Below are 11,311 nucleotides of genomic sequence, written 5' to 3'. Positions count from 1 at the left end.
CGGGGCTGGACTCGGGGCTGGACTCCAGGCTGGACTCGGGGCTGGACCCAGCGATTTCCTTAAACTTTGTGTGTTTGTGTTTGCAGATCTTCTACGATCTGGTCCGACAGATCAACAGGAAGAGTCCGATTCCAGGAAAAGATCGTAAGAAACCCAGCTGTCAACTTCTCTAATGACCGGTGAGTCCGCCGCCGTCAGACAACAAGAACGCCGTCGAATCAAACAGTCGTTTTTAACCCCGCCCCCCTGTTCCGTTCTCCAGTTTTAACTCGACCGACAACCTTCAAACCAACCAATCACAGGACATCTTCCAGCTGGCCACGCCCCTTTAACACAACCATGACGTCGTCAACATCAGCCACCCCTAAACCTCTGTTACCATGACGACCACTTTTCCCATCCCTTCAGTGGAGACTGTTGCCTTGGAAACATAAAAACCAAACATCAGAAGATGGCGGCGGCGATGATGATGATTCTGCAGGAATGTTTCCCATCATGCTCTCTGCTGGGCCGCTCCGTGCTGGGGGAGTGGCCTCTCGCTTTTTCCATTTTAAAACCTTTCTTTCTCTTTTTACTCGTTTTTCCAGCAGTCAGAAGCCGGGCGCCTGCAGATCCACCGTCGGCCATGTTGGCGCCGTGGTTGCCATGGTGATGATGCAGCCAACATGGCTGCCTGTGTCTGTGCGCGGCTCTGGTCAAACCTGTGGATCCTTACGGTGATTATTATTATTATTACAGTGCTTATTATATTTCTGTGTGAGAAGTTATAAAGTCTGTTTAAATTTTTTTTCGTTCTATATTTTTTGGGGGAGGGGGCGGGGCTTGTGGGGCGCAGCAGGTCGTTGCGTCAGCTCTCTGTGCGGCTAAGAAGAACGAGCTGTGCTCAGACGGTTTGTCAGACTTCTCTCAGAAACAAGCGTCTAAAATCCAAACTGTAATTATGTAACGGCGTTTTTCCTAAAGTAGCACGCTAACCGCTAACCCCGGAGGCTAATAAAACAGCCGGGTGTGATCCAGCGGTTCTCTGGAGTTTATATTTTCACTTCTGTTGGTTTAATCAGTCCCACCAGTAACAGGAAATATGTTTGAACCCGTTGTTTTTGGCTTATATTGCTAATGTTCGTTATGCTAAAACATGTTTCTTAGATTAATAGTCCTGAATTACATAAAAAACACTAATGTTCCACAGTTTGTGGCGTATTGGCGTTAAATAAATTATTGCTAACAGAAGCTTAGCTGCTTCCTGGTTGGTTAACTTTTATTGTCTTAAAAAATTAAATTCTTGGGTCCAAACCTTGTTTGTCTTTTGGAGAATCTGAAGCCGAAAGCTAACGATGCTACACGTGTTAGCCGCACAGCGAGCGCGGGCCAGACTTGCTGCTTCAGGCCGACATGTTGCCTTTGGACAGCAGACTCACACCGGTCCAGGACCGGTTCTGGTGTGTTGGATCAGTAACAACAGCGAGCCAGGCCAGTTTCTGCTTTATTAACTATATTATTCAGTTTGTAATGTTTTTAACTAATCTGAGGGGAAAGACTGAACGATTAGCTCTGTTGGTGCCTGAAGGTCCAAACCCAGTTGTGTCCTTTGGTTCTACAGAAATAATGTTTAATGTTTGAGGGTTTGTGGTCCTCGAACCAACCGGCTGGTCTTCAGTGCTCCAGGTTGAGGGTTAAACCAGCGGTTTCAGTATTATTTAACTTTATTCAATTTTTGACAACTCATTTCAACAATAACGGCAAAAATATGGTTTCTGGAAGTTTTTAAATTTAAACTAATTTCCAACGGACCCAAAAGTGACAGTTCTGGTCACAGAGTCTCTGAGACTAAAAGCTTCAGGAACTGCCGGAGCGCTGAGGACCAGCGGGTCGGTCGTCATTTCTGTGAAACAGATCCCAGCTTTAGGAGCCGTTACTCCCTAACACTGTTAGGAAGGGGGCAGTAATGACGGAGCACCACTTCTTTAGAGCTGAATGTGAAGCGAGTCGGACCCGGGACCTCTGTGAGTGCTGCGGTCAGTATTCTGGTTCTCCTCCAGCGCGTTCAGTCACGTAGCATGTTGATGTTTCTGTCGGACCGTTTGCATGCCGAGCAGAAGCTTCCAGATTAAAGGTCTGTCTGTAGCCACGGTGACAGTTATGAACAGCATGCCTCCGAACGCCTCGAAAAACGACTTTCAGCATTTCTTTGTTTCCGTACATGAACTGTAAACGTCACCCAGACTTCAGACGCTTCTGTTGTTTTTATTTCCGCCACTAGGGGGCAGCAGCACGCGCAGAAAACAAACCTAAATGTGAAATTTCAGTTTTATCAGCGCTTTGTTGTTGGTTTTTTTAGCTTTCTAAGAACAAGCTTCCAACATTTCCACTGTAGATTTATAAACGGACAGAATTAAATAGTTGTTTACTCGGGAGTGTAACGAGACTTTAACAACGAAAAGGCAAAGTTTTGTCACAAAGACAAATGTCTCTGATTTTTCATGAGTCGAACTCCAAAATATGAAATGAACTTCGATTAGTCAGAACAAACTGAAAGACTTTTATTCATTTCTTGTCTTTTAAATATGGCCAAGAATTCAATTCAGTTGCTATCATTTCGCCCTGAAAACTACAGAGGAGATCGTCATGGAAACTCTCAGGACATTGGAGTGAAACTCCTTTAATGAGAGAAACGTTGCTCGCTCCGATGAACACAGTTGGAGCGGAGGGTGGACTAATTCGCCTCCACGCCAAGCGAACTCGACGTTAGGTCTGTTCTGCTTGAAACAACAGACTCTTCCTCTCAGCACATAGCTGCAGGAGAGCGGGGTGAAGCTGCTCGTAACACGGCTCGGTGGTCGCGTGGTCCTAGTGCCTGACGTGTTTAACCAAAGTCAGGACATTTTTCAACGAAGAGAAATCTTGTGACCTTTTAGTCTCGTTACACCCCCCCCATCGTCGACTGAATTTACCAACAAACTCACTTTCAGAGGATTTATATCAAAATAATGAGAAACTTTGAGCAACCAGGTTTATTTTAGACCCCAAAAATATGAGTGTGTGATAAATTTGTCATTTAAAATGTAATTTCTTGTAGTTGGTAATTGCTTAAATGCTCTTTGCAGCGGTTTTATACGTGTTTATTTACAGCTGACTGTTGAAATGTTTCCAGTGATTGTTGTTTTGTTTTTTTATGAGCTTTTAAAAATGAACCCATGGCTGCATTCAGACCTTTCTGGCCTCCACACATCAGGCTGCAGTGGCATTCGTCATTTCACGCGATTTCTGTAAAATAAAGTTTTACGGCTCGGGCCGATTCTGGACGTTTGGCAGGTCCGGAGTCGGTCTGTGAATATCAAGGCCTTTAACAGCAGCGGTTGTATTAACAGTTTCAGCATTTATTACCGGTTCGTTAAAATAAAAAAATAAGACCTTGTAATGTAGTTATGAGCAGATATGTTTGTGATGCTTTCAATAGAAATGTAACTGATTAAAGATTGTTGTGCAATAATAAACTCCATTTGTCTGCTTAAACCTACATTATAGTGTGTTGTAAACATATTTACACTCCAGAAAGTGATCAATGCAGCTGCAGCCTAAATGCAAACTAAGGCAGTTTTTTTTTTCCATTTCTTGAAATAAATCTTTTTCCTCTGTATGGCATGGTGACCAGTGAAATGTAAAAGAAACCAGTTCAGGCTGTCGGCTCGGTCGATGGGAGACGAGCGGTCTGAAATGGTTTCTTCCATTTGCAGAAACCCACAGCGGGAGAGGCGGCGGCGGCGGGCGGGGGGGACTGGAGAGGGCGGGGGGTGAAGCCAAATGTAAAGTAAAAACTAAGAAGCCTTAAATGAATAAAACTGGTGCAATTTTGTAACAGAAAACTGTGTCGGTGAGTCATTTTGAGGACGGATTTTACTCTTAACGACAACTAATATTTGAACATACAGCAAGATAAATATGAGCCAGCTAGGAAAAAAATGATGTTCAGTCAGGAAAATGTCCTATTTGTTTACATAAATAAACATTTTCCTGCAGTCAGCCACAAAGGGGCGCTCTTTGACTTCAGGTTCAACTTCTTTATGATACAAACAATCAGATAATCATACGATCTGTTAGATATGCTTTGAGAAACTCTGTGTATACATTTATGTGTTTGTTAAATGCAGAAAAAAAGATAAAAGCTTTGACAGTAATAACACTAAGAGACAAAAGGTGTTCCTGAAGCTTCTGGGAGCACTGAAGATGGATTTTTTGTCAATTATTATATTTTGTTCTTGTCTTTTATTATATGAACCAGTGTGTCTAAAAAAATTACCATCTATTTTTTTTTTAGAATAAACACTATATCCGTAGAAGTAAAACGTGTTAAGAGCTACACTAACGCTGACGTCACAACACTTTCTGCCAACGCGCATGCGCAAGACGCCTGGCTGCCATGGCAACGGCGGCAGCTTGTTTGATTCCGCGAGCACAGAGCCTCCGGTTAGCAGGAAGCTAGCACGTTCTACAGGTTAATTTATTAGCCTCGCCGAATTAATTAACTCGTTACGATCTTCGGCTCGTTGCTTTCTCGGAGAGGGGCGAGCCTTCCCGGGATCCTGTCAGCACGTGAGAGCGCCATGACGGTCCGCTTTAAGGTAAACAACAACAACAACAGGTTGCACCGAGCGAAGCGATGCTAGCTGTTAGCCGCTGCGGCTAATGTTTACAAAGCGGCGGAAGCTACATTCAGGTGTCCGGTACCGGTTCGGTTTAATCTGATAATCCGGCTCATCAGGTTCAGACTAGTTCTGCCTCTTTTCCCTGAAATAAAACCCGTCCTGAGCCACAAACAGACCTGAGGATTAAAATAAAGACTTAAACTTAAAGAACTGTTAATATTTATCAGTTTTTACTTCAGGAGGAAAAGCTTTCATTAAAAAGGTTAAAATCCCTTTTGATAAAATTCAAACCTGATTCAAAGAATGAAATTTATATTCCAATAAAACAAAAATGAGGACAGAGGCCTTCATTTATTCCAGCTGTCATTAAGTATTTTTCCTTCCAGTGTCCTGCTTCAATTTAATTGTTTAATAATATAAACTATATTCTGACAACGTGTCACTATTATTTAAGTTAACTTGATGTAATAAATCAGAAATTATTGTGTTTTGGCATGATTAACTGAATCAAAACCACTGAAATAATTAAACCAATTAAATATTGTAAACACGTTAAATAACGTCATATTGTCATTAACTGACAAGATAATCATTACATTTCTTATCAACTAATTTAACCGTAACACAATCCTGATTTATTGACATCTCAGAATACTGGAGGCCTTAAATAATCGAACACACTTGTTGAAAATCAGTTTTAAAGTTAAAAGCTGGTGCAGACATCAGTTTTCTGCTCCTAATAGTAAATATTTTCTTCATATGTGTGTGTGGAAGGATTAAAGAGTAAAAGACTCTTTCTGTAAACTTAAAACTCTGAATTAAATAAAAACCTTCAGAAATAGTGAGACGTGTGAAGACCTGGTCTGGGTCTGAAGCGGGTCAGCCGTGTCTCTTTGGTTTCAGTGTCAGAGCGAGTACCAGAAGAGCTATGGCTCGGCCCGGTCCAGAAGCGTCTCGCCTCAGCGCTGCGTCCCGTCCGCCGGCCTTCGGTCCGACCTGATGGGTAAGAACCTGCCGGTCAGAACTTCACAGATGTGACAGAATCTCCTCAGGAAGTTTCTGTCTGCTTACCTGTGGGTCTGCAGGTACCGGCAGGGAACCGGGTCTCCAGCGAAGGAAGAGAACCGGACCTCTCGCTCGGTCCTGCAGCTCTTTGCTCTTTCCTCCAGATGATCCAGCTGTTCCAGCTCACAGAAGGGCGCCCCCTGCTGGTAAAATCATGAGTCGAGTTGTTAAAAATCATCACTTCTCACTTAAAGCAGTTTATACATAAATAAATAAATATAAATATATGATAAATATTAACATGTAGATCAAATATTTCAAAAATATTTAACTTTAAAACATCTTTCTACACGTAAAAATGTTTCTTAAAATTTTTTTTTCTAGCTTCCAGAAGCCGCTCAGCCCACAGGAAAGCCCCGCCACAGAACCAAAAACCGCCTCCTGAAACTCCAGGACCTGCTGCAGACCCAGAACCCCCAGAGAGACCGGATCCAGAACCCCTGGAGAGACCAGATCCAGAACCCCCAAAGAGACCAGACCCAGAACCCCGAGAGAGATCAGAGGCAGATGGAAAGTCTGGTAACTCTTCCAGACCTCAGGTTTGTGTCGTCGTCCTCTGTCTTGTTAGCATTACAGCTGTTCTGTCTCCTCAGTGAAGCTCCGCCCCTCTGAGCCTGTCAGCCAATCACAGCCCAGCAGAGCTGCGACAGGAGCAGCTCCCGCCGAGCAGCGGCCGTCGGACGACCAGGTGAGGGACCTGAAACCTGTCCACGTGACAGGACAGGACAGCAGCACGTTTTCATCGTGTCCCGTGCTGCAGGTTGACCAGGTGCTGCGGTGGAGGGCGGGGCTAAGGTCAGGAGGTCACAGGTCAGGGGTTCATAGGTCAGAGTACCACAGACAGTTCAGCTGGAAGAAGCCTGTGACATCATCGCCTCTACTGACAGCAGAGCAGGTGAGACTCATTTCTGCACAAACCTGAAGTGAACGGATGATGGATCCACGTCTGAGTCTAATTTCAGATCTTTAAAAACAAACATTTTAGGGTCAAAAAAAAAGAAAACTGCTGGATTTAGTTTGTGTGGTTTAAAGAGTCATTTTAAAAAGGGAAACTCCCTAAAATAAAAGCTGTTCGACCTCAAAGAACCTTTCCAGGTGAAATAAACTGCAAATAAAATGAATAATGAATGATAAATATGTTTGACCAGCAGGGGGCGGCGTTTAGTTTCCAACATGAACTCAACAGAAATTAATTTCTTTATTCTGCTTAATTTTACATTTTTAAGAATTTATTTTTATTTTTCTGTTTGTTTTGCAAATCTAACTGCTTCAAATTTTATTTTAGCCGTTCATAAATCAAAATGTTCGGCTCGTTCAGCAGAACAGCTGCTGTGACTTTTAGTTTTTGTAACTTTTTACATTTCAAAAATGTTTAACTTTATTTATTTACTGTTTTCTTCAAATAAATCCACCGAGAACTCTTCAGTTCCTTCAAAAACATGGTTCTCTTTGAAATCTGATTCAGCTGCTGGCTTTATTTATTTATTTAAATTTGCTTATTTTAGTTACTGTTCTGTTTTTTTTTTTTTACATTTAGCTACCAACTGCCATCTTTAGCTTTTAGCTCGAGCTCTATTTCTTTAAGCTTCTTTGGCTAATTTCAGCAGTTATTAAGCATTCACTCTGTATTTTAGAAAAAAAGAAGTAATTTTCTGGTTTAAATTATTTTGGCTTCTGTTATAAAACAAACAGTAAATAATTTTCTTTCTGTTTCGTCTCATCTGGCTGTGGTTGTGCTTTTCTTCTCTTCTAATTATAAATATTTGATTTTAATGTGTCTCAGAAACACTTCCAGATGTTTTCAGGCTCCAGATGTTTGAGCTGTAGTTCCCCTGAGTGTCCACCAGGTGGCAGCAGTCCAGCCTGAGTTCACAGGTCTTTAAATCTGTCGACGATTTAACCCCGCAGGTGCTGAACTCCAGCAGGCCGGTCCCACCCTTTAGGACAAACCCGGTTGCTGTGGAAACGGAGTATCGGCGGAACTTCAGGGGTCTGGTCCCGCCCACCAGGCCGCGCCTTCGGAAACATCTGGAACACGAGAGAGTCCCGCTGTTCCACACACAGTCGGTGAGTACAGAACCGGCAAACTTACATCACAGTAAAACTAAAATAAACACCTGAACCTCATCTGACCGAGTTGTTTCCACCTGCAGATCCATAAGGAGAAGAGGGCGGAGTCACATAAGCACCACCCCAAACAGGAAGTCCCTCGGCGTGAAAACTCCCCCCTGAAGGACACGCCCCCTCCTCTTCAGGTGCAGAAGAAGCGCAGGTGTGTTTCTGTCTCTCTGTGGTTTAAAACCTGCTTTGAGTTCATGAATTAACTCATAAATCGTGTTTCTGACAGGATGTTGTCAGAGTATCAGTCCAGCTTTCGCTCTCGTCTCCACAGGAACCCGGAAGGAGGCGGAGCTACAGACGCCGTCACTCAGCAGGTGAGAACCTGTTTCCTGTTTACCCACCGACAGGAACGCTCATCGGTCAGGTTACAGCCGGGGGTTCTATCTGATAAACCACAACAGAGCAGAAGGAAAAGGATTCAGGTTTTTTTTGATTGGTTTACAAATAAAAACCTAAGAAGTGGCGTCTCGTTAGTTTCGACCCCCTGAGTCAGTCCAATCAGAACCGTTTGGGTTCTGCTCGTTCCTCGTCGTTCATCTGTCTTCCCTGTCCCTGCTGGAGACAAGCGTCCCCACAGCATGCTGCTGCCACCACCGTGTCTCACTCCTGTTGAGCTGGATATTATAACCTAACCCCGCTTCTCTGACCTGTCGGGTGTGTTCCTTGGTCTTTATGATGCTGTATTTATACTGAAGGCAGCTGGTTGCTCTGGACTTCAGCATTTTTATTTTTTTAATCGATGTGTCGTCGTCCTTTCACTTCAGTTTGTTTATCACCTAGAATAGTTTAAAGTTTGCAGCTGAGGCACCGTTTGCTTCTCTTTCTGTTATTTTTAATAGTTTATTTTTGAAACGACGTGACCTGGGTCTGACACACAGGCAGGTACAGATCTGGTTTCTGATGAGGAGTGAAAAACCCGGCAGCAGTCCCTGATCCCGCTCACACATGTGGCATTCGGGGGATTTGCTGAGCTGAAAGTTTGTCTGCTGATGAAAAACCAGAGTGCTGACTTTCAGCAGAGAAACCACAGAGTTTCATTTCAAGGGAAACTCGACTGCGGGAGGTTTCCACGGGTCCTGTGGGGGACCTGCTTCTGTCTGAGCTTGTCTGTTTACTGAATCTGCTGCAGCGTTCGTAGTTTGACTGATTGTTGGGAAGGAAGAACCGGGCCGGTGGAACAGCGAAGAATCAGTTTATCTCCTGAGCTCGATGTTCTGAAAGTCCTGAGGGTGCTTCGTTTTCACTTCCAGAAAGGAAGCGCTGCAGATGCAACCGTCAAACAGAAAACAAACAAACAAACAAACAAAAAAACACTTTTTAACTCCTGAACTCTGAGCGGACTGAACGGCTTTCACCTCCCAGGGGTTCCAAATCTGATCCTGCTGAGAATAATCCTGATTAGTGAGGTTTAATGAGAGTTCAATAAAAGGTCAGAAGATCTCAGCCTGCCACTAACTAAGAGACATCATGAAGACCAAGGAACTCACCACACAGGGCAAAGAAGTGAAGATCAGGGTTGGTTTATAAAAATCTCCCCACAGAGTCCCTTCAAATCCATCAGGATGATGTCATCACTGCAAACCTGCCTGGAGACAGAGCGGGTCAGGAGGACATCCAGGAGGACAAAGACAACCCTGATGGAGGATCTGTCCACAGGACCAGGAGAAGCTGCATGGAGGAGCGGCGGGACAAAGACGATGATTAAAGACAAAAAAAAAGAAACTGGACTGTTTGAAGTTTCTTCTCCAAACTGTGCTGCGATAAAACTTCAAATTTAGTCCATGAAGGACAACACCGTCCCCACAGTGAAGCATGGCGATGGCAGCATCATGCTGTGGGGATGCTAAATCAGTGAAGGACAGAAGATTGGAGCAAAGAGAAACTCTTTAGAGCAACTTTTTGGACTTCCAGAGATCTGAGGCTGGGATGGAGGTCCACCTTCCAGCAGGTGTCCGGTCCTGGTCCTGGTCCTGGTCCTGGCCCTGGTCCTGGAGGGACGCCATCCTGCAGGTTTTAGATGTTTCTCTGCTTTGATTCACCTGATGTGACTGACTGAGGGATTAACAGGCTTCTGCAGGACCTGAGGAGCTGCTGAAGAGCAGAGAAACATCTAAAACCTGCAGGACGGCGTCCCTCCAGGACCGGGACCAGGACCAGGACCAGGACCAGGACTGGACACCTCCAGTCTGAACCCTCTACTGGGTTAAGGAAATCCAGTCAAAGTCCAGACCTCAGTCCAGCTGAGAACCTGTGATTGTTGGACCCATCAGCACTGACCTGAAGGAGCTGGACACGTTTGGACAGAAGGTCCAGGTCAGATGGACCAGGATCCAGGATCCTGGAGACCTGGAGCTGCAGAAGTTTCGGCTCTGTGGGCTTCATAGTTCTGGATGCTCAGGTTTTATTTTCCCCCACAATACAAAAAATATTTCACATCTTCAGAGTAAATTAAAAGATAAAAACTCTTTAATGTTCCGTTTAGATTCAGTTCAAACTGGGAGCATTTTCATTTAATTTAATTTCATTTAATTTAAATCCCTAAAACTATTTTGTCTAAAAAGTAAAACACAGAAACACCTGCAGCTTCTTTTCCCTCTGCTTTAATGTTTTTTATTCTAACTCTTATTTTTTTACACCCCGTCTGGAAGCAAACCTGAAGCCAGTTTTACTCAGTTCGGTGATTTTCTTTCCTTTTTTAATTTATTAAACAACGTGGAGTTTTTGGAACGCCGCAGTTTTATCTGAACGTTTTGGATCTGAGGACAGGAGTTATGAAGCCGCCTGAGATGACCTCTCCCTCACTTTCAGCAGGTTGTGTAACAGTTTAAAGTGTCAGCCGACGTCATGACCTGAGTGATGAGGGGAAATGATAAAAGCCACAGATCGAGTAGGAGTGCTACGCAGAATTACGTCTCTGTGGGGTTAGATCTGAAAACTGGGTCAGGACTCGTCCAGGGGCTGGATGGACACCTCAGATTACACAAAACTGATTTAAAAACCCGTCGACGCTGCGATGGGATGAATTTAACCCGGTCTGAAGCTTCGGTTTGTGTTTGATGCCAGTCCTGCACAACATGTTCCATAAAATCAGGCCGCCCTCTGCAGATCCACGTTTCGTTTTCTGTAAAACTGGAGCAGATTCAGGTGGTTGCGTGCGAATGAAGGGTAATTTCAAATCAGCAGCCAGGTTCTCTTTCCAAAAGTCAGCGTTTTACTCTTCAGCCTCTGTCTGTTAGCAAAATATCCCTTTAAAGCAGGGGTGTCAAACCCAGGGATGCAAGGGGGCCAAAATTAAATATCTGGTCCGAGCCAAGGGCCAATCATGATCAATATTTATTAAAAATGACATAAATTAATTGGTTTTAGATGTATTATGTCAAATCATTCATATAGAAATATCAATGACCTTTTCCCAGTTACAGATTATACAGAATTTAGAGCAAACAGACTTTAATGAACACAGACAAATAGATCAAACTTCA

At 43.8% G+C, this 11,311-nt stretch overlaps 1 protein-coding gene and 1 long non-coding RNA gene across 7 annotated transcripts in view; both read left to right on the top strand.

The window, feature by feature from the left end:
• Window positions 1-6: 6 nt before the first annotated feature.
• LOC119617938 lies at window positions 7-3,637 on the top strand. Its single transcript, XR_005234416.1, has 2 exons — window positions 7-179; window positions 263-3,637. It is a non-coding gene; the product is annotated as an uncharacterized LOC119617938 (long non-coding RNA).
• A 779-nt stretch (window positions 3,638-4,416) lies between these two features.
• mdm1 (Mdm1 nuclear protein) overlaps window positions 4,417-11,311 on the top strand; it is a 12,261-nt gene continuing 5,366 nt past the window's right edge. For 2 of the 6 annotated variants that reach the window (XM_037981354.1, XM_037981353.1), the window contains exons 1-8: window positions 4,418-4,619; window positions 5,547-5,646; window positions 5,729-5,854; window positions 6,033-6,227; window positions 6,302-6,603; window positions 7,617-7,775; window positions 7,862-7,980; window positions 8,101-8,143. In XM_037981354.1, coding sequence (XP_037837282.1) covers window positions 4,602-4,619; window positions 5,547-5,646; window positions 5,729-5,854; window positions 6,033-6,227; window positions 6,302-6,603; window positions 7,617-7,775; window positions 7,862-7,980; window positions 8,101-8,143 — 1,062 coding nt within the window. In that variant the 5' untranslated portion in view covers window positions 4,418-4,601. Of the gene's footprint in view, window positions 4,620-5,546; window positions 5,647-5,728; window positions 5,855-6,032; window positions 6,228-6,301; window positions 6,604-7,616; window positions 7,776-7,861; window positions 7,981-8,055; window positions 8,144-11,311 lie in introns of all 6 variants that reach the window. The other 4 variants (XM_037981352.1, XM_037981350.1, XM_017440447.3 and 1 more) reach the window with 3 other exon arrangements.

This window comes from Kryptolebias marmoratus, linkage group LG18 (genome assembly GCF_001649575.2).
Source record: "Kryptolebias marmoratus isolate JLee-2015 linkage group LG18, ASM164957v2, whole genome shotgun sequence".
Taxonomy (NCBI): domain Eukaryota; kingdom Metazoa; phylum Chordata; class Actinopteri; order Cyprinodontiformes; family Rivulidae; genus Kryptolebias; species Kryptolebias marmoratus.
This window is presented reverse-complemented; position numbering and strand designations above follow the sequence as displayed.